General features: G+C 46.2%; 1 protein-coding gene across 4 annotated transcripts in view; it reads right to left on the reverse strand.

Annotated features, from left to right (window-relative positions):
* Nucleotides 1-17,322, reverse strand: part of ARHGAP40 (Rho GTPase activating protein 40) — a 36,684-nt gene extending 19,362 nt beyond the window's left edge. For 2 of the 4 annotated variants that reach the window (XM_069034306.1, XM_069034305.1), the window contains exon 1: nucleotides 3,515-3,708. In XM_069034306.1, the coding sequence (XP_068890407.1) occupies nucleotides 3,515-3,624 (110 nt within the window). In that variant the 5' untranslated portion in view covers nucleotides 3,625-3,708. Of the gene's footprint in view, nucleotides 1-3,514; nucleotides 3,709-15,924; nucleotides 16,045-16,147 lie in introns of those variants that run through there. The other 2 variants (XM_069034309.1, XM_069034308.1) reach the window with 2 other exon arrangements.
* Between the last annotated feature and the right edge of the window lie 5,340 nt (nucleotides 17,323-22,662).

A 22,662-nucleotide genomic window follows, 5' to 3' on the forward strand; every position in this document is an offset into this window, starting at 1 on the left:
GGAGCAGCGTCATTTCAGGTTGTTTTGAAGAAGCCTGTTCTGCAAGTGATAAAGAGGACGTGCCAGATCGTGCTCTGTGTGTGGAGTAATTCTTGCCAGCTCCAGCTTTCCCCCCTTCCAACAGCAAGAAGGCACAACCTCACCTCCTGCCTGGCATCCTCTGTGGCACCAGAAAAGGCAAACAGCAATCCTTTGGCCAGGACTGTGTGGAGAGAAAGATGTGAATCCTAAGATGTGTGTGTATCATATGGCTTCAGCTTAGCACCTCCAGTATTTTCTGGGCCAGACAAAAAGTCCAGAGGGTGGTGAGGCTCTGGCACAGGGGGCCCAGAGAAGCTGTGGCTGCCCCTGGATCCCTGGAAGTGTCCAAGGCCAGATTGGACAGGGCTTGGAGCAACCTGATCTGATCATGGGCATCCCTTGCCATGGACCAGTTCAGAACTTTATGATCTTTAAGGTCCCTTCCAACCCAAACCATTCCACGATTCTGTGTTACCTCCACCACAGCATCAGATCTCAACTAAAGCACAGGCTTTAACTTCCCTGACAATAAGTGTCTCTATCAAAGTATTTAAGGGCAAAGAAACTCCATCTCATCTTCTTTGTCTCAGACCTTCATCTGGAATAGATTTGTCCCCACTCAGTGTAGTAAGGGGCTAAATAAGCAAGCCAAGGAATAGAGAAAGTTGCCTTTAATTACAGATCTGCCTGGAGGCATCTCAGACCGAAACTCAGAGCAGAACAAGCAAAGGACTGATAACCCCATGCAGATACAGCCAAATTAAAAATATTCAAAGCCATGTTTAGCTCAGACTATTAGTTGGGTGTCTATCCATCACACTAGGGTTTGTTTTTGCCTCACAAGACACAAGCCATCCTCTCTGCACATGGTTTTGTGTTTGACTGTAAGGTCGCTGCAGACGAGCCTGTTGTTCACTTTCCCCGCATTAGCAGGGTAAGCCAAACAGGAAAGGGCTTTCATCCAAAGGGAAATCCTGCTGGGAGAAAGGGGTACCTGGCAAAACAAATCTTTAGTAGTACTGGGATCTTTAATGTGATTGTGAATTGATAAAGCTGATCTACAGGATGATTAGATGACAGTCATTAATTAAAAGGTGGCATTCCTAACCCTACTTCCATCTCCACTGAATCCACAAGGACCTGGTCTGCCATTCCAATTCCACCCATCAGTATGGCACCAGGATCCCAAACCCCTCAGCCCAGCTGGTGTGGGGCTACAAACCCCTCCGCCCAGTAGCTCCCACATCTTGTCCTCACCCACTCCCCTCTCCGCCACACAGAAGCTGCCCCGGGCTGAGCCCATGCACAGGAGCCCATGACGAAAGCAGCAGGCCAGGAATCACTGCCCTTTGGTGACTTTGCTGTCACAGTCCCGAGCACACACTGCCAGGGATTTTGCTGAGGCCAGAATGAGTCAATACCTCCCAGTCACTAAACACAGCCTCAAAACACGCTACCGTTACCTCAGCTGAGGCACCTTCACTTTATTGCCATCACTGCTGGGACTTCAGGCGAGGTGTTCAACCTGTGCACACCTCAGGCACTCAGCTGAGGGACAAAAGGCTGAGGGACCACTTGGCTTCCAGAGGAAAGGCTGCCAGCGTGTTTGAATCCACTATAAAAAGTCTGTGAATTTATTTCTTTTTGATTATTCATTAACCCAAAGGCTTTTTACTAAAGCAGGTTCACATATACTAAACTTGTCCTGCAGCTTCTTAAATGTTGAACTTGGAGTAAATCAGGATGGTAGAACTCGTTCTTATTTCTTCTTGTAGCCCATTCTACCAGCTGTACCTGCATTAGAGCACAGAATGAGTAACTGCAAGTTGTTGCTCAGCTGCATGAGAACAGCCCAGAGATGCTGGAGAAGTCACAAGAGTGATTTGCTGACCAGCACAAGGGAAGGAGGAGTGGAGAGGTGTGCTGGAATCCAGCTATGCTTCACTCATGAGAGCTTTAGGGATGCAGGAAGACAGGGAGGAGTCACAGGCTCCTCACGTGGATTTCTCAGGGCAGAGTTATTACACATAACATGAGGTGCCTGGCTGTTACCCTGCCATGGAAACCCTGGGCTGGGATTTATAACCAATTCTGTAACAGGAGTGTCACCAGCCAGCCCAAGGCCACCAGCCCTGTCCGTGAGCCACCTCAGGTACCACGAGGTTCACAACACCGAGAGGAGAAGTGGGAGGGAGGCACAGCTGGCTCAACGCTTTTGCTCAGTGCTGTTTTGGAGCCATGACAGCACCACCAGCCCCTTTCAAGCCAGTAGGAGTCTTACTGGGAACTCAATGAGCATGGCAGAGTTGCTGATCAAAAATAAACAATTAATTAGGTCAATTAATTAGAAGACCAGGGTGGCATACCCTTGCCCTATAGTACAGGTAGGTTTTAGGTCAATCCTAGGAAAGAGGCTTAGTTCCACATATACACACAGACACCTCTCGCCTGTGGTGAGTCCTGAGCAAGCAGGTGGGAAGTGTCACTTGGCTGGAGTTCAATGTTTTGGGCAAAGTTGGTGAGCAAGTTTGAGGTTCCTGCTCTAGCACCTCTTCAGAGCTGGCCACAGAGGTGTTCTGGCACCAGCACAGACACTGGAACTCAATGGACTCGTTTGGCAAAAGCCTTAAGTTGTTAACAAATATTTCAATTTTTATCAGAGAAACCCTGCAATGCTCCAGGTTTTAATCTCTTTCTCTCACACGTGGCTAATTTTAAAGTAATTTACCATATTACTCCTGTCTCAGACCCCCTACGATCTTTTTTTTTTTTTTTCACAACTCAAATTTTGCCTGGGGTCTTCTAAAGATTTCCTGTCTGCTTTGAACACACAATCTAGTCAAATCAGTCTAGAAAAAAGGAGAACTCTGACACATGAAAATGTGAGCTGTGATTAGAAGTAAAATCGCTGCCAGTACATTCACACAAAACCAAGGGATTTTGATCACTACAGCAAGTCAACAGTCTAAAACTCTATGCAAACTCCTAAGCTGATGCAAATACACACTAGATGAATTCTTAACTTGTATAATATCCAGTAAACACACAAGCAGAGTGGTGTTTGCCAAGTGAAGCAGTTCAAATTTCAGTGCTATCCTCTACTACTTGCACGATAAATCAGCAGTTCTTACCTTCATGTAGATCCACAAACCCCTGAACAGCCCTCAAACCCCAAGAGAGGTTATCACTGTATCACAAGGAAGCATTTCAGCCCCGGCTTGCTGCACTCAGCCCAATTATAGAGTGAGTACGAGAAAAAAGAGCAGGGATTTTCATAGGCTTAGGATAAGGAAAAGAAAGGGAATTTCCACAGGTTTCCGTTCAGGATCAATGCACTCAAAGCACTATTTTAAGAGCCTACAACAGCCTGCTCACCTCTAGAAATTCACCTTGCTTCCACCTACCCCGCCCCAGGTGCTGCCTTGCCCCCGTGCCCCGCTTTAGGGAGCGGAGCAGCAGGGATCAGCCCGGATCCCACGGGAACGCTCCGTACCTGCTGAGGAGCTGGGCACAGCTGGCTGCCCGGGCAGGTGCCAGCACCACCCGGGGCCTGGCCATCCCACTTCTGGCCATCCTGGAGCCACACGTGCCGCGCTTGTCCATGTCCAGCCGGGAGGAGGGTGACAGTCAGTCCATCCGTGCCTGTCCACCCGCTGCGGACCAAGAGCTGCTCCTTGTCACCCACGAGGTGCCCACTGGAGGAGCATCCTCTCCTCCCTCCCTGTGTCCCCCCGCCCCGGCTGGAGTGACCGCAAATCCGGCTGAGCCCTCCGGGCAGCGGTGCCCGAGGCTGAGCCGCCCACGCCGGGGACACAGCCCACAGCCAGCGCCCAGAGACAGCAGAAAACAGCACGGAGCTCTTCCCAAGGCTGGGCTGCAGCTCGGGCTTGCTAAACATTAACGTAAGGCTCAGCCCACGTGAAAGAGAAACTCCCGAGGAAGGAGGAGTCAAGCAGCCTATTCGCTCCTTAACGTTGTACTTCAGGAGAACGTCGAGAAAAGCACAAAATATCTGCCCAGGGACGTGGGGAGGCCAGAAACGCCCCCCTCCCCGCGAGTGCCTATTAAAAAAAGCGATTCAGCATTTCTTGCCATAGCTGAGCAGTGAGTAAGCCCCAGTTGGATGTAAGGCACTGGCGTTGAAAGAGCAGTGTAAACTCGTAACACCCCACAGAGAATATTTTGCAAGATCCAGATTATTCTTTACAAATCTCATCAACAATCAATGCACAAGTGAGCAAAGGGTTAAAGCAATCGGATTCCTTGTAGCCATTCCTGACAGGTTTTGTTCTTTCCTTGTTATTGCCTCCACAGTGTTCCAGTAACTCTCCTTTCTTCTAACATTTATTATTCATAATCCCGAAGTTAAAGGGATGAGTAACGTAATGTTTTAGTGAGTGCACGCAAAGCTCATCCAGCACAAGTACTAATTCCACCCTGTGTTTCCCATATTCCCAGCAAGGCAGCAGCTACAGCTCAGCCTGCTTTGCCTCCACCAGTTTAAAGGGCAGCAGCAGCTATTTTAGAGACATCCCTCAGCATAAAAGAGCCCATCTTGGTTTTGTTCCTACTCACACAGCTATTTTTCCAGCCACTGCTGAGCCCAGCTGCTTTCACCCCACCCTGCTGCTGAAGGAACACTGCCCCACTCCCCAGCTTCAGACCCGGGGCTCGCACTGGGAAGGTGTTTGGTCTGGGACATTTGCAACTCCCCACACTCCCTATGCAAAAGTATTACTGGGAATTTCCTCTCTTTTCCCCCTTACCCACAATTCCTGTAAAACTTATTCCTCCACCCATAATTCAAAACTCAGCTTTATCCACCTAGCTCCTCCTACATCAGCCCCAAACCAAGATCAACCACAGAAAGTCCCAGCTTGTGAAGTTCACAGTTAATAAGCAAAACACAGAGACCACAGGTTTTATAGCACCACAGAATAATTCACAGGGAGCACATCACAGAATGGGCTGGAAGGGACCTTAAGGACCACCCAGTTCCAACCCCCTGCCACAAGCAGGGACACCTTCCACTACCCCAGGCTGCTCCAAGCCTTGTCCAAACTGGCCTTGGACACTCCCAGGGATGGGGCAGCCACAGCTTCTCCGGGGAACCTGTGCCAGGGCCTCCCCAACCCTCACAGGGAAGAATTTCTTCGTAGTAGCCAATCATAAAATTCATCCACTAATGAAGACTGTAGGAGCACACAGAAAGCAAATTAAAGATTTCTCATGCTTTTATGCAGACACACAGACAACAGCTGCTGCAGAAGCGTCACCATCATGTGTGACCACACACACTGCTCAGGATGTGAGACATGGGAGGGGAGAGCAAGGAGGGATGACAACACAAACCTCTGTGAGAGAAGAGGTGGCTGCTCTTCACTTGCTGTTTTTACAAACTTTGAAAAGCATTTTTTTCTCCCCAGGGAGCACCCAGCCTTTCCAAACCACTCTCCACTGAGTACACCTTGACCTGAAACAAGGGGTTAGGTTTCAGGCCATTCCTTCTCCTGGACATAAAATCACCTCTAACCTGCCAGCACTGCAAGCAGATGGGCCCCACAGCCCACAACTATATTTCTTTTGTCCCTCAGTGGTGTTCTTTGTCATTAAGTTTCTTTTAATAACTTCAGCAGCTAGCTGATCATCCTTTTTAATGGGTCAATTTAGAGACAGAGGCTCCCAGACACTCGTACCAGGCAGTTTCATCCTCACAGGTTTCTCATGCAGTGGTAATAACTCATCCAGGCTTGTTGCACAACTGAGGCAAATTTAAAACATCCAGATGAAGACAGAATTCTTTAAGAGAACATTCAGCTTTGATTACTCACACAAAGAGTACACAAGCACTGCTGAAAGTTTTCTGATCTCTAATAACAGCTGCACTACAGCCTTTCACGTCTTCACTCCTGTCTGCCCTTCAGTTATTCATGGTATTTGAGAGGAGTAATCAGTAAGTTTATCTCCTAGATTGTGCTTGAGAGGAAAAAAAGGTGGAGGAATAGAGGCCAGCTGAGTCTGCTTTTTCAGACAGAGTGAATCAGGGTAAATATTCCAACTCTGGTTTTGAGCTCTCCAGCATGTTTCACGCTCCAGGACAGTCTTCCTGGCATCATTAGAGATGAGATAAGCTCAATAGGATGAGATTATCCGGATCACAGGAGCTGAATCTTACTCAAATACGGAGACAAAGAGCCATATGATGCTCTCAGCAGCCAATTAGTTCAAATGAATCACGGGAACAGACCCAGCACTGTTACCGTCACCACTTTAGTGCACAAGTTATTTCTGAAGGTATCCACACATCCTGCCAAGCTGACATGACTTGGCCTGACTTTTTCAGGATCAAAAGGAGGTGGAAAAACATCCAAGGTGCTTTTGGATAGTCAGGAATTTCAGCAGGCTAGACCTACAGACTGCAGGAACCCTCTGTAGCCTGGGAGAGCTGACTCTGCATGGTGCCCAACAGAGCTGGGCATCAGAGCCTTCAGATCAGCTGGAATAGAACATCCACAGGCTGCATTGCAAGATCTTATGGCAGCATCACATTTTTCAAGCACCTGCAAATTAATTTATTACCCTGAAAAACGAATGCAAGTGACACACTGCAATGTGGGGTGGAAAAACCTGGATGTAACCCAAACCCGTAACATGAGATTCCTTTTTCTCCAGCAGGTTCATTTTTAGGGTACATAGCATTACAGAAACCTGAAAATCATTTATCCCCGCTCAATCCCACCACACAAGAAAATCCTCAAGTGGTGTTACCTACCCATCACACTGACCCATTGAGATTAAGAGATTAATACAGTTTCTGGAGTCACTAAACTGGTGAGATTATCCAAGCCCCAGCTTGTTCCCAGTCTGGCAGGGAGCAGCAGCCAGGCTGTGGCCTGGGGCACAGCGTGAGCTGCAATCGGGTCTAGGTAAAGCAGCAGCTCCCAGCAGCTGGGCCTGCAACACATCTGGTTCTGCTCTGCCCTGAGCTGGGAGAGAAAACCAGCAGCTCTCAGGAAAAGAGCTGCCAAGAAACAGCCCCAGCAACACTCAGACCCTACCAAGGGCTTCCACTCATACCTTTACTGAATGAGACAAGAGCTAATTTGTCACTCTTCTGGGAGAGATACAGGCATGCCCACGAGAGTCAGGGTGCCAATAAAGCAATATCAATAAATATCAGTATCTCCAGTTGCCCACCCTGTTTGATAATGTCACGGCTTGGGAGAATGAAGAAGAAAGGGGAGGCGGAAAAAAAGTCCTACTCTCTTTAGACACAGATGTATGTTCAGATAAGTCAACTGCAAAGTTGCTTAAACCTAATTACTACTGTAAATGTAATTTAAATCACCCAAAACATTTCCACTGCTCGAGGAAGAGCTGTAACAATAGGAGGAAGCACTAAGATAGTAGCTATTCTTAACACTCAAAAACACTTATTCTGATGAATAACCAAGACTTACTTATTAATGTAAATTGAATATGCCTCTGCCTCCTGGGCATTTAAGACTGTGTAAAATTAGAAGTCTTAGTGGGTTTCAAAGGATGACCTCGTTTACCTTCCCGCTCAAACACATGCCTGACATCTACAGGGGACTGTGTCTTGCAAAAAATCTCTCCTTCTGGACACTGAAGGCAGAAAGAAGTGACAGGCACCAGAGTAATGACCAGCAAGCTGCTTGTTCACTTCCTCCAAGCACAGGGACCTATCATCCCTGCAGCCAGGTGACAGAGTGCCACACATCACTCTGGAGGAGAGGCCAGTGGGACCAGGGACCAGTGGTCAGTCCCCTCTCCAGCTGCATTGAGTGACCAGCACTTTGTGCCAGCCCAGCTGTGCCAGCTGAGCACACACAGGAATTCTCCAGGCTCCACACTGCACAGCTCATCCCCAGCACCACCTCCACGGAGCACTTTGCACCTCCTTAATTTTCACAGAAGAAGAATATGCAAAAGCTGCAGGTCCCAAACTCACACCCCAGCAGATTTCACAAACCTCATTTTGAGTTTTGCACGGTTCTGTTCCCTTCTGGGAGAGGGATGGGGCAACAGAGCTACAAAGAGAGAGAGTGCCAGAAATGGACTTTCTTACTCTGGTGCCCCAGTTCTCAGCCCAAAGATGTGATAGATTAGGTTGTCATCTTGTTTATTTCCTGCAGCATAATCACAGCAGCGGGATGGGCTCGCTGGGCTGAACTCACCATGAGTCAGTCTGTTTTCGGGCATCCCACAAGAGCTGCTGCCCAAAGAATGCCAAACATCCACTCCTGGGAGAAGTCATGCCCATGGCACGGCCCCACAATCAGTGCAGCTACCAAGGTTATGAGACAGCTCAACAACATCTCCTGATAGCTGCTGATAAGTTGGAGTTTTAGCAACTATGGGAAGACAAGGGGAGGAGAAAAGTAGGAGTGACCTGCTCATAGCTACACAGCTAAGCTATTTGTTAAGATTAAAAGTGTAACACCTGAAGACCAGAGCATGGACTAAGCACAAATAGAGTTTTCAAAGCAATGTCTCATTTAGGAGGGTTTGTTTGTTTAACAGATTTTAGTATATTATGGTTTTAAAAATCTCCTCCTAAGTTTTTATATTGGGTCAGACTAGCTGAAACTACTTCAGAAATTAGGCTGGATCCACCCCCGCCCCCCTTATTGAAGTTTGTCATGTTGAATGATTACATTAAAACCTAAATCCACTCACCTAAATACTCCAAGATTCAGAGAAAAATAATTACCAGGCAGGTCCCCAGACATTGTCTCTACACACATGGGAATGGGGAATTTACTTGGGAATGAAATGCCACTGTGCCCATCTGTGGGTAGGAGATCCACCAGACTCCAAGCAGGGGAACAGAAAGACACCCCCCTCTCCAAAGAAGCTGCATTTTCACAGATCCCAATTGCTCAATCAGTTATTTCCAAAATAAAAAGAAGATTTAATACAGTCAGGTAGCAGAAGCTCTTATTTAGCAGCCAGGCAGTTGTAAGTGCCAATTATCCCACTCATAAGCAACAGTTCTGTTGTACTCCAAAGCACCATCACTTATCCTAACAGGCTTCTGTTCCACTTTGTCATCTCTCCAGCTGTAACAAGTCCATCAGGAAGAATCCAAACTTCTCTGTGTGGGGAGAGATCACAAGTGGCCTGTAATTTATATTTATGGGCATTCTCCTCATTTGTCCTCGAGAAGAGAGCTGTTTAAAGGCTCAGAAGTAAAAAAAGAAAAAAGTCAGCATCCACTATTTTTGCTCTGCTGGCGCCTGGCTCTGAAGTCACCACACAGAGCTTGTCTGTACTGGTTTCATCTATAAACGATGCAACAGCTGGAACAAAACTGGTTGAGATGCTGAACCTGATTGCACAATACAGCTCACAGCTCTTACAGAGCTATTAGTAGTCAAGAGCCTGTTAACTCATTAGAAGAGGGCTTGTTTTTCCAAAATTTTAATGACAAAGTTTAATTACAGGAGTCTTCATGAAAACCAGGACTGGAAGATGTCAGACATGATCTAGCTTGGGGGCCAAAGAGGGGATGGAGGAGCTTGCTACAGACATTCCCAAACAGCTTTGTAGTGCAGAATTTACAGGAAGAACTCAGGGAAGGGTAGGCTGGTGGTGTAAGATCATCTCAAAGGTCAGTCAGGGATTAGAGCAGTGTCTATAAATCCCCATGTGCTTGTTTACTGGGTAAAATCCACTGCTCTAACTGGAGGGCCAGAGAGGAGATGGGACACAAAGTCTCGGGTATCAGTGTCAAGTGATGCAAGACAGATTTTTATTGTTCAGTTTGCACCTGCTGTGCAAGGTCAGAGTGATGCAGTGCTGGGTGCCAAGGCCAAAGCAGACATTAAATAGATCAGCCACTGAAAAACCACAGTCAAAACAAACAAGTGAAAGAAGCAGAAATTCAACTTGGACTCACAGGTGAGTTGAAAAGTACGAAGACTTCAGAAAATAAACCTAAAAACACACAAGCAGGAGAGCTAAAGCAACTCTGTTTTACCTCACAATGCTAATAAGTTGGATGAATAAAACTCTTTAACCCAACTAACCTTCAGAAACACATTTTAACCCTGCTGTAAGCAACCAAACTTCTGTACAGTGGCCATTTTCTGACACAGGCATCACACCTGGCTGTGGTTGCTGACCTAACTCCTACTCAGGTTTTGGCCCAAAAAGTGGTGATACAGCTCAGCCTGACCTATGCTGGGAGCAGCCACTGGGCTGAAGCAAGAGCTACACGTATGGCAGAGACAAAGCAGAGGAGGAGATGAGAGCTGCTGGTCTTGCAGCTCTGCAAAAGCAACTCTTGGGCAGCTTCTGATAAGAAAAACTCTTCAGAAATAACTGGAATAACCCACAGGAGTGGAAGAAATCAAGCTTCCATGATGGAAGCTGTAAATACATCACCTCTCCCAAAAAACTTTCAAGCTGACCCAACACTATCTGCAGTGCTGAGGCTCCCAGGCTGCCCACTGTGATACTTGCACCATGCTAGAGGGGGAGGGATGAGCATTCTCACCATCAGCTGGGAATCTGGCTTCCTCATAAGCATGGGAATTAGGGAATTTGTCAATTAACCAATTAATTAGAGAATTAGCAAGCTGCACTATCCCACTGAGAGGGGACAGAGCCTTTGTTGGAATTTTTTACCCGATGAGCTCACACAATGAAGTTGGTTTCAAAGTGTACATCCTTCTGGAACTCTGAGAGATCCAAATGAACTGTGATTCCTGACTCAGTACCAGTGTCAGAAAAAGAACTTTTATGGGATTAAATGATACTCATTGACCCCCAGCTAGCAGCTTCATTACCTTTACAAAGACTGTTTTTCCTTTGCCATCTGCTTTGTGAGCAATGAGGTGATGCTAACCCTTTACAAAACTGCACAGACCACACAAGCAGAATTGACAGGAATGCCTTCAAGCAGCAATTCCTTGATCTTTTTTATCAGCTGCACCCCCCAGTGATGTTTCCTTCCATCTAAGACATTGTTGCATCTAGGATAAGCCTTGCAAAAAGCCATTCTCCAAAAAGGCTTGTTCCTCGGGGAGTGCTGGTATGTCATCAAGCCTTGGATTCTCCTAAGGGACTTGGCAGCTCCGAGCTTGCTCCAAACCCTTCCTGGCCTGCAAACATCCGGCAGCCTCGTGCCTGCTCTGCGCTGGCCAAGGCAGCGGAGGAAGCGCGGAGTGAATGAACTGTGAAACTCTCGGATGAGGGATATCATCCACAGGGCTGCTCCCAGGAGGGATCCTTCCTCTCCCCTTAGGCAAAGGAAACACTGCAGCTAAATGCAGCTGTTACCTTTATCTAGTTTCACCCTGCTTGTGCACAAGCTGGAGGGAGGCCAGGATTGTGGAATGTTTGCCCCAAATGGGGGGCTGGGAGATCAGCTGCAGGGATGTATATACTGCCCTGCATGCCTCAGCTTCCGCTGGGAGACACACAGGGATTTCCTTCCACTGTGTCAGCCCCGCTGTTTTCAAACAGGAACATTGTCCCAGCTTTACCTTGACTGAGAAAAACAACTTTCATCAGCAAAGCTGTATTTATTTGCTGCCTAAAGAGGATATCCTTCCAGTTCCATTATATATTGGCCACCTGCTATGGACTTCACAAGAGTTCCAGGCTCCACTTTGCTCAAGGGCTTACACACAAGGAATTCCACCTTTATTTCCAGTGTTCATCACTTGAAATCTAACTCAGAAATGAGACCCTTCAGAGAGAAAAGTGCAGAGGCATGGGAGTGAAGAGTACTCCAGATTTGTGCCTTTCCAATGTTTCTTAGTTACAATGGTACATCTTCCACACTTCCCTAGGTGCCCCAGGCAGAGGCAACTGAGAAATATAAAATAACTCTTGGCCAGCAGCCTCCTCTCAGTGCTTCATCCATGCCCAGGCTGCCCAGTCTGCTACTGCTGAACCACCAGTGTGTAATGGCCAAGCAGGCTCGTGTCACTTCCTGTGCTCAGGCTCCACCACATGATGGGAGTGTGTATGTTCACAAGGACACAGACCAGAAGCCACAGCCTTCAATTCAAGTGGCCAGAGACACTGCAAGATATCACAGATGGCCAAAATTCCATATTATAGAACAACAAGACAGCCCTCAGAGAACTAGTGAATTAATAATGGACTTGCCAGAAGTTGCAAGCAGGAAGATTCGAGGGTCTTGAAACTTCTCCTGCTAAAAATTTTAAAGAATGTGAAAGAAATATCAGGACATTGTTTATTTTAAAAAGTCCACAGTGGGGGTTGCCCTATTATTTTTCTTCATGACCAGAGCAAAGTTCCCTTTGCACACAGCTGGCACAGAGGATTTAGTGAGAAAGATCCTCATCTTTACAAGACACACGGATTTTAATAGCTCAGCAGTCCAGGCACTGGCAGCCCTGGGGGCTGATGGAATAAGCCATGCAGATGGAAACAATTATTTAGGAAGGGAAGGACTCCTGCATGCACGGAGCAACATCTCACTAAAACTGAAGCCTCCCACCAACACATTCCAGACTCTTGGAGTAATCTACTTCGGGGAGTATGCTTTAAGCTACATCAGCTTTTGTATTTCTTTCTCCAATCTTAATTGCAATCACAAAACATATTCCCCTGCAAACTGACCCAACGGTCTGACCAAACAGCAACAAATACCAGGAAATATTATAAACATCTGAATCTCAAACCAATTTAGAGACCCAACTCTTCAAGCAACAAGTTCTGATTTCAGACAAGGTTTTCACTACACAACACACCTGGAAGGACTTACCCACACAAGCAACAGCACTGTGGTGGATGACTTACACCTAAAGTCAGTGGAATAAAATAATGAATAAATCACACAGGCTGTACTTGATAGGTAGTTCATCAAATTGAAGCACTTTGCATAAAACAAAATCATGAGTCTTGGAAAAGAGCAGAATTTCCAAAAGCACTAATTGATTAGAGATATCTAATTAAGGGTAGTCCTTTCAAGCCAGCTGCAATAAGAATATTTCATATAATATGTTGCAGGAGAGAAGTAACTCCAGCAGGTTTCAATTAAGCCTCATTGCCATATGGATTTTGCATCCGCAGCAGGAAGGCTCAAGCATCATGTCACAACTAAGATATTTTTATGTCTCCAACTGAAAGCATTTAAACTGCTTGGAATAGAAGCATATGGGCCATAACATCCCCAATTAAGAAAATACTTTGCTGAACTAGGAGCCTAAAAGCTATATGAAGCTAAAATAGACCACATTCTTGGTCAGGGATGGTAGTTCCTAACTTTTAAAGTATATAAAAAGCTAAGAGTGTATTGCACGTACGCCCTAGTGGCCTCCTTACCCAAAAGGGAAGATCCCAGTGCAATCACACAATGATTTTTAAGGAGGCCCTGAAGGGGTGGGGGCTCTTTGCTCTGCAGACAGGGAAGGGCACTGTTGCTGGAGCAGTTTGCACCATCATAAGCACATGTGAGAGGCTCTCAGGTCACCACCTCAGCCAGCCCCCTGCTTAAAGCAGGGTCAAGCACAAGCCAGAGCAGGATTCTGAAGGCTTTGGCCAGTTAGGTCTTGTAAAGAACTGAGGTGCCAGCACCTCTGTGGGCTCCCATTGCAGCACTCCAGTGAGTGATATTTCCTTTAAGGCAAGCTGGACACTCACCCATTTCAGTTTATAAAGCTTTGACAAGTAACATGGCTCTCTGTCCAACTAACCAAAGATGCTGGGAAGTGGGAAACAACAGTTATGGTTTTTTCCTTTCAGTATTAAAAACTTGACTTCAAAAATGCATCTTGATTAACCCAAGAGCTCAGCTGCTGTGCTCTCTTGGGATCTTGAGCCAAACCTTCAGTGTTATTTTTCTTCATGCAGCTTGGACCCAAGAACCCCAATTCCTCCTTACTGGAAACAGATGTCAACCAAGTTAAATCATCCTATGACTCCTGCAGGAGAAGGATGTAAACAGCCACAGCTCACCCAGCTGTTACTCAGAGAGGCCCTGCTCACAAGTTAGGGATCCCCACATGCTGCAAGACCTTCAAAATGCTCTGACATAGTGACTTGAGATTCATTTATCACTTAAATCCACCAAAACATGTTAGGTCACTTCAGTTTACACCATATTAGAGTTTGGGTCTTTTTACCAACTTCCTCTAGAGTTTTGAGCTCAGAGGAGAAAGAAATTGTTATCTCTGTTTTTATACATACAATACTTCCCAACGGAGTCTTAATGTTTAACAGACCCCACCCCTGCAACATGCCTGCAAAGGAAAGGCTTTACAAATAAGAAGGGGGGAAAAAAGAGAGATTAAGTGATGTGCAAAAGGTCACAAAGCAGTACAGCACAGTTTGGCACACAGAAATGCATCCTCCATCTCCCAGGAGGCTTAACTTCAGCCAAAAGGAACTACCAAATTACAACTCTCACTAATGCTGTGCTCCAAAAGGTTCAGTCCAGGTTTTGGTATCTTTTCAGCTGAGAAAAATAGCTGCTTGCTGCAGTATGGAAGGGCTCTAGGACAGAGGCTGCTGGACTCACATGAGAAATGATGCACCAGGTGAACAAGAGACCCTCAGGTGAATTAAATCCAAAACTATTTGCAGTCACTGTAAACAACCACACTGGCAGGAGCTCTACTACAGCATCCAAGGTTGCAAGTTCTCTTGCTGATACCCAGGAAACAGCTTTTGCACACAACAGCAAAAGGAAATTAAAGCACAAACTCATGGATGCTGTTCAAGCACTTGGAGACTACGAGGCAGCTGCAAGGTCATGCTACATTCATGCTGTGAACTCCAAATGCTCAGCAAAGACAGGCACAGGGGCAGGCACTACAGTCAGATTCAGGGAAAGGACATAGTCTAACAAATGTGGATCACAATACAAAGTCTACAGGGTTCAAACCGAGACCCCTCATCTGTAGGTCTGTGTCAGTTCTCCAGGCCAGGTTCTCACAGCACCAACCTCTTGTAAGAGGCACGGACCCACAGCAGAACCAAAATGCCCTTTCCATACTACTTTTAGCTAAATTCACACACAAAAGTCCTATTCTTAACAGCCAAATATTTATTTGTGCATTATTCCTCATAGCTCAGAGACAGGAAAACCAGGTTTAAACCACTAGTGCCATCAGCATAGCTGTGGTACTGGGGAACTCTGCAGGAACTAGGAGTCCTCAAAGTAGCTTTCTCAAGCAGGTTTTTGCAAGCTGGCACCAAGCTCCCTGCTATTACAGTGACACTGCCAGGGACAGCCAGCCCAGCCAAGCTCAAGCTATTCCGAGTGTATTTACACAGACTAAAAACTACACAAAGCATATACTTTGGTAGCCCTAGGCTTTAGAACATCACCATGCAGTACAAGAAGCAATATTCTCCTAGACCTTTAGATTGTTTATTTACTCACCTCAGTCCATCTACTTTGCAGTGATGATCCCAGTATAATATTTTTAACCTAAATTGTGGCATTTTGGCAACTGCCTCAAGATAGCAGGGTTTCTTTTTGAAGTGAGGTTAACAGGGAGTCTAAAATACCCAAGTAGCCTAAACAAGTGAAATCCCATAGAGACAGGAGGTATCATCCCCAGGGGGTCAGCTGCAGTATTAGAGGCATCCTCAACGATGCCGCTGCGAGATTAAGCCTTTCTTGCCAACACGTTTTAAGTGCATACAATAGAAAAGGTAAAGAGATAAACCTTGAGAATATAGTAAATGCCCTTCCCGCTGGCTCAGGGAAGACAGCTTAGAGATGTCAGCACAGCCGAGACAATAACCCCATTCCCCAACGGGGCAGAAGCCACATTCTGTGAGAAAAGCGGCAATTCAGCGCTGCACGACGTTACGGCATCCAGAGCCGCGGGGCACGGCCGGAGCCCCCCACCAGCGCCGGGCATCAGCCTACCTGGAGCGGCCAGCACCTACCTGGAGCGGCGGGAGGAGAGGGAGAGGAGGTGGAGAGGGAGAGGAGGAGGAGCAGGAGCAGAGAGCGGGGGGCTCTCCCGACCCCGCGGCTCGGCTCCCGCTGGCCAGAGTCACCCAGGACCGGGCGCGGAGCTCGGTAGAGGCGAGGCCAGGAGAGGAGACCCCGCTTCCCTCCGCCCCCGTCCCGCCCCTCCGGAGCTCGCCCCGCTCCCTCCTCACCTACCGGGAGCATCCAACCCTTCCAGCTCGCCGCTGGCAGGCGGGGGAAGAAACGGGGGAACCCCGCTGGAGAAGACCCCCGAAGCTCCCTCCCGGGAGATGGGGGTGTCATCGGCAAACAGCTTTTCTTTTTCTTTTCGTTTACCTTTCTAAAGAAAGGAGCTGCGAAAATAAGGATGCGGGCGGACAAGTTTTGTTTAAGAGCGTGGATAAATATTTGGCCACGCGGAGCTCAGGGGATGGGGAGGGAAAGGCGAACACAAGCAGGGCAGGGCTCATCGCTGCTGCGGGCCGGTGTTGCACGGTGTGCCCGTGTAAGGCTCTGGAGAGACGGGCACCGCCCCTGGGCAGCAGAAACAATGGTTTTCACAAGCCCCAGCACGTTCATTGGGACGGGACTTCGTAATTCAGGTCCTCTTTAAAACAAAGGAGTGTGTTGAACGTGTGCATCAACACAAGAGCACACAGCTGTTCCGTTCACAGCCCAGCACCTGGATAAACCTTTAGGCTACAAAATGATGGCTCATCTCAGGCTCGTCACCCTCCTTGTAGTTACAATAACTGCTTAAATCAAGCTGTTGGTGAGTGCCTCTCTAGGCTGTAACCTGCCTTACATCAGCCTGCCAGCTGTGCTGAGAAGCAAAGCCTGAACGGAAACCAGGGACATGCGTGCTCAGGATCTGCTGAGGGCTTAATTGTTTCTTGTTAATTGGAGTAGGCTTGGTTCATTTGTTAGACCCAAATGTTGAAAAGTAGTTTCCTACTTTGAGAACTGCCAAGTTGCAGATCAGAAAAGTGCTATTTGGACTATGAGTATAATAATCCTTGGGCTGAACTGCTTTTAAAACCCAGTAAGAACTGCTACAGAGAGAAATTGTCTTGATCTTATTTATTTGAAATCAAAGATTAGTAGTGGTGAGCAGCAGCTATCACTGGTGCTGGTGGAGTGTGTGGTCCTTATAAAAAAGGAGCTTATCCCTCTGAGGTGGGAGGGGAGCAGAGTGGACAAGAAACTGGCTGCTGTCATCCTTCTCATATTTAGGCAGTCGACACTCTGAAAGCAGCTGTGGTGATCTGAGTAGGTGCTGACTTAGTCTTGAGTGGTTTCTTTTTCAGACAATTCCCCTCCCTCTGCTGTTCTGCAGCAGCTGTCACCGATGCTGACCTGGATTGCCATGGGACTCACTGCTTTATTTTCACCCTGAGGCAGGATCTCCAAGCTTGACTCAGCTCCAGTTTCCCCCTCAGGACTGAAAGCAACAGTCCTCTGCGCTCCAGCCTCAGGGAGCCCAGGATTTTCGCAGCTTTTTCACCCAGCAAAACCAACAGCTGAGCCATGTAGGTAACCAGATAGGATGGCAGCAGTAGAGTCCTCAGGATGTTAAAGGTCTGGAGCAACAGGCAGACAAAATTCCAGGTGAGAGAAGAAAGCAAGGTGCACAACAGCTGGGGAAGAAAAGGAAGAACAGAATTGTCACTGCAGTGATGTTTTTGGAAGAGGTTCCATTTTCAGTAGGATATGTAGGATTTTGAAACCACCAGTGCTTGTTCCTCATCCACCCAACACAACCAACAAATATGATGTCCTACAAGAGACAAGTTCAAGCTGCTGTGTTCAAGTCAACAGTTGTACATATGAAGAGCTCTAGGAGAACCAAATGGTGCCTTAGACAAGACTAAGCTCTTTGTTAGCATTGTTAGCCTTTGAAAAACTATGAAATTAATTAATGTTAAATAAATGGTTACTACACTGACTTGGTACAGCCTTGGTGGTGTTAATGGTCTTAAAAATGCTTTCACCTGAGGTATTGCTCATGCCAAAGCTCAGCTTCAGGGTCTGTTAGTCAAATAACTGCAGCAGTTTAAGATTATTCCAGTCCTTGGCTAGTCCAGCCTAACCAATTTTAGCACTGCCCCAGAACTGGTGGAAGGAAACAGGAATGAGTACCTCAGTTGCTGCAATTCAAAAATCCCAGCAATGTAACTGAGCAGACAGGACTGGGAATAGTGACAGTGGAGGCACAGAGCAGCTTTCCCTTGTGAGCCCCTTCTGCAAAGGAACAGTCAAGGAACAGGGAAAGAGAAGACACACAAGACCTGAAGCTCTTCCACTGCTTGAAATTTATCTTTTGGGATTTGTGTAAAGCCTGAAAGGATTAGGGTTGCTGTGTTTGCAAAGAGACTTCTGGCCTCAGTGCTTATTGAGCAAGTGAAATACATTTTATTTTCAGTCACATGCTCCGCTGTAGGAAATCTGAAACAACTTTTAAAAGGATGTAATATCAGCCATAAATACCAGGAGAATTGCTACACATGGTTGAGTTTAACTTCTTATCTTAGAGGAATAAGTAGCAAATGTTGCCAATTTAAATGCATCTCTCAAGGACTTTTAAAATATGCATACATACCTTTAAATATATATACACACACATATTCATGACAGTCATTCTGCACAATTTTGTGTTACCTTTACCTTGTCTACAACAGGAGTCATTACAAATAGGGAAGGCAGAAAATAAAACCTCCCATTAGTCATTAACCCGGCAGAAACCAATCCTGAAGCTTTGTGTTACCCAAGAGGCCTGTGAGTCAGGCAGAGGTGGAAAAAGTCAGAGCTGAGGCACAAAAGCAGCAGATAAGCAAGGAGGCAGCCTGGTCCCCCTACTCACCATCACGATGTTACAGAAAATGCTCTTTCCAGCATGGGAATATCTTATCTTCTGCCTCTGGGACCAGCTGTTCGAGGCCACAGCAAAAAGACTTTGCTTTTGGCTTTTTGGATTTGAGCTCAGATAAGCAGGCTTGGGCCTCAGTCTTCCCACAGGTCCACTGGATTGTGACTCCTCTTGCATCTCTGTACTGGATGCATCACTCTGGTATTCTTCCTCTGTTAGTTCATCCTCAGAGTCAGAATCAGGCTCATCAGGAGATTCTTTCTTAATCATTTCTGTGCTGGGCATCTGTGCTAGAAGCAGGTTTAAAAAGAACATGTAAAACACCTGTATGGGACTTTTTCCCCCTGGCTCCAAGCCTTGCACATTCCATCTAGGAGACGGACAACGTTCTTCTGAAGTTTTTTCATCTGAAATAAAGGATTTTCAAACCAAACTAGACAATAAAAGGCCTTTACAATTGTTTAATTTTAACTAATTAGCTCTTAATAAGCAACTATATTAATCAGCAACACTTTTCACTTGTGCCTGCTATAAACTAGCATAAAAGAAGTGGATATGACTGAGAAGTGGATAGCAGTTAGGAAAATATTAAAAAGAGCACTTTTATCTCTTAGTAACTGAGAAAAGCTTTAATGTTCTAATTCTGTAAATATGCTGGTATGTAAAAATTTAGTAATGTCTAACTGGCTAAAATGCAATTTAGAGCATTTGTGGAAACAGTTGGAGGCCTGGTGCTAACAACTGTCACTACAGGGCCAAAAATTGTGGCTATAAATGTAGCAAGAATAACCTGAAAATCTCATTCAAGGCATCAAGAGAATTACTCTGTCCAGACAAAAGCTTGAGCACTCAAATGCAGCATATGGATGTGGCACAGCTATGTAAAATAGGTATTTTGTGACTGATTTTGAACTTCCTCATCTGGGATTAGATTTTTTTTCTGCAGCATTAGAGCACAGTAGCAAGCCTTTATCCTCATGAGTGCAACAATGAGCTTATTATTAGGCTAAACCAAAGCCTGTTATTGGTTGCTGACATGTTAGAGGAAAGAATCAGGGATGGATAGGAAAAACAAACTGGCAAAATACACAAATAAATGAAAATGCATGTCTTGCTCCCTTCAAAACTTTCTATCAGCCTCAGCATGAAAGAATCTCTTACCAGCTCCCCCAGTAAAACCCTCCATGCCCTCCCAAAAAGGAGAGGTGCAAGAGAACTATGAGGCCAGAATTTAAAGTGTACCAAATTAGAGGATTAGGCTTGCTTTCTGGGAGATTTTTAAAACAGAAACCTGTAAAAATTACTTGTCCTTTGCCTTTCTTAAACCAAATTACCCCTGAGATGAAGGGAGAGTGTAAGAAGGGTAGGTGGCAGCTTGGTTGTCTTGTGAACATTTTTAACAGAAACGCGTAACAATTTGTTTGGTTTTTCTATATGCTACCACCAGCACTAACAAACCTCTAGTTTCCTCCTATGACAAGTGGCATTACCCTAAAAATAGCCAGCAGAGTGCTTCAAAGATGAAGTTAACTTCATGCAGCAGCACTTTATCTGATCAACTGCCAAACTTACCTTCGTTAAGCAGCAGCTGTAGCCAGATAATCGCGACGATCAGCAGCATTACAAAAGGCAAACAGAACCAGAAGAAGAGCAGAGGAAAGGTCAGCTCATTGACCAGAGGAACCAGGGGATACCTCATGGCTTGCTTCAGGTTACGCTAAGTTTAGAACAGCTCGGCTGCTCCCCTTTCTAACAGCCCTTTAGTGACTCTCATTGCAGCGCCGGTGATCACAAGAAGTGCAGAGATATCACAGCAAAGGGGACAGCCCCGTGCTGGGGAGGGAGCAATTGGGATTAATACGGGATAAGAACGACTGAGAGCGGCCAATCAAGTCAGATGTTTTCTTGAGCTGCTATTTAAAGGATAAATACAGGTTAGGAAGCTTTTGAGGCTGACGTTAAAACAGTTGTGTTAAACCAGCTTATGTTAAAACTGTAGTTAGAGTTAGTTCTTGTCTTTGGATAGAGGGGAGGTAACCAAGTGCTTCGGCCACTTTGAGAGTGAGTAGCCAAGGCTGCTGCTGAGAAAGCAGTAAAACAGATTCAACCCTCCAGAGATGTGTAGGGGATGAGCAGCTACAAGCTACTTCTCCCAGGCTCTTATTCAATGTAGAGCACAAATACGTCCCGTATTGACTCTATTTTTAACCTACTCTGTATATCCTCATCTATCAGTTAATCCTTTAGGGAAATAAACCTTTATCTTTCAATTGCCCTCCTGTCTCCCCTCCCTCCAAGAAAGGTGACTAGCAGATTTCATAGGATGTGTGTCAATAAAAGTATTGCTTAAGAGTAAAGGAGTTCAGTAGTGATCAAAGAAGGAACCAGATATGTGACTTGATAACTTGATATTCATCACGCTGTGAGTTGCTCCTTCAATAAAATAAAGCCATAATCTATTGCTTACCTCACAGAGCGTTGTTTGGCTAGATTAATTGTTTGTGTAGCTCTCAGGAGAAGAGAGCAGTGATGTAAAGTTACAAATGATTGCCTGCATTTAATGCTCTTGCTCATGAGCGTGTTTGTTTTTATGTAGTAGCAGCCCCTTGAAATGAGCCTTTTAATCCCAAGATCTAAATGAACTCTGCAAATTCTTATTAATTCACATTAATAACACCTCTGCATGATAAAAGAAAGCTATTAGCCCTGCTTTGTGCTTTGGGTAAACAAGTGAGAAAAGCCATTAATGCCCTGAGCTTCAAGGATGCTCAATATTTGAGTCCCCCTATCACACAGTGGGGGTGGCAGGTTGGAGGCACCTCTGGAAATCAGGCTGTTGATAGTTTGCCTACAGATGCAGTGCTGAGAGGGATGGCAAGGAGCTGAAGCTGTGATCTGTTTAATTTTAAATTTAATTTTAAATTGTGTCTCTCAGTCACATCACTGGAAGCCCTTGGAGTCCACGCTGGCTCTCACCGAGCTGAGCCAGCCTGGGGCCTCCTTGCTGCCGTGGCAGGATGGATCCCCCCTGGAACCCATCTCCCCAGGGAATGGGGGATTGAAATAAGGGGGAAAGGCCCTCCCCATTTCCCATATCTCCAGAGGGGCTGTGGGCACAGGAGTGGGAGATGCCTGGGCTGTGTCAGTGACCTCCTGGGCAAGCGGCATCGCCCAGGGCTGTGGGGTTTCACCTCCACACAAGCCACAGTCCTTGGGGAGGTTTCACAGCCCAAGTTTAAAGGATAGGTGGGCCCAGTGTGAAGGGGAGCAGGGGTACAGCCCAGCCCCCAGGCTGATGGTGATACCCACAAAATTGGATTTGTTACCTGGTGTGCAACAAGCCAATAATGACACACTCGAGAGAGACGTGGATTGTTTACTTCAGAGCTGCCCCAGCCTGCGTGCTCAGTGGTATTCCACAAATCCAGCACACCCCCTGGATTTTCCCTGCTGTTATTTATACACAGAAATTCCAAGCACAGCCCCTCTGTTAGGATTGCTCAGTAATTTCCATTCAAGTTATGTCAGCCCAGCCAACTTCTGTGCATTCTCAGGGGAAGAGTCTTTTTTAGTGTTATAATGAACATGTTCAGCCCTAGAACACAAGGACCTTGAGGTTAGCAATATATAATATATACACAGATCTACATCAACATCTTCATTTACGACATCCTTAAAGCTTGTTCATTCTCCTCCACCATTATGAATTTATTGTTTGGTTGAATTAACTTCATTTACTACATCCTTAAAGCTTCAGGATGTCCTTGACTAAGGGATGATCCTGCTCTGTGTTCCACTGATGAGGTCTCCTTTCCTGCTCATTAGGCTTGAAAGCATACAATGG

Source organism: Aphelocoma coerulescens, chromosome 20, assembly GCF_041296385.1.
Source record: "Aphelocoma coerulescens isolate FSJ_1873_10779 chromosome 20, UR_Acoe_1.0, whole genome shotgun sequence".
Taxonomy (NCBI): Eukaryota; Metazoa; Chordata; class Aves; order Passeriformes; family Corvidae; genus Aphelocoma; species Aphelocoma coerulescens.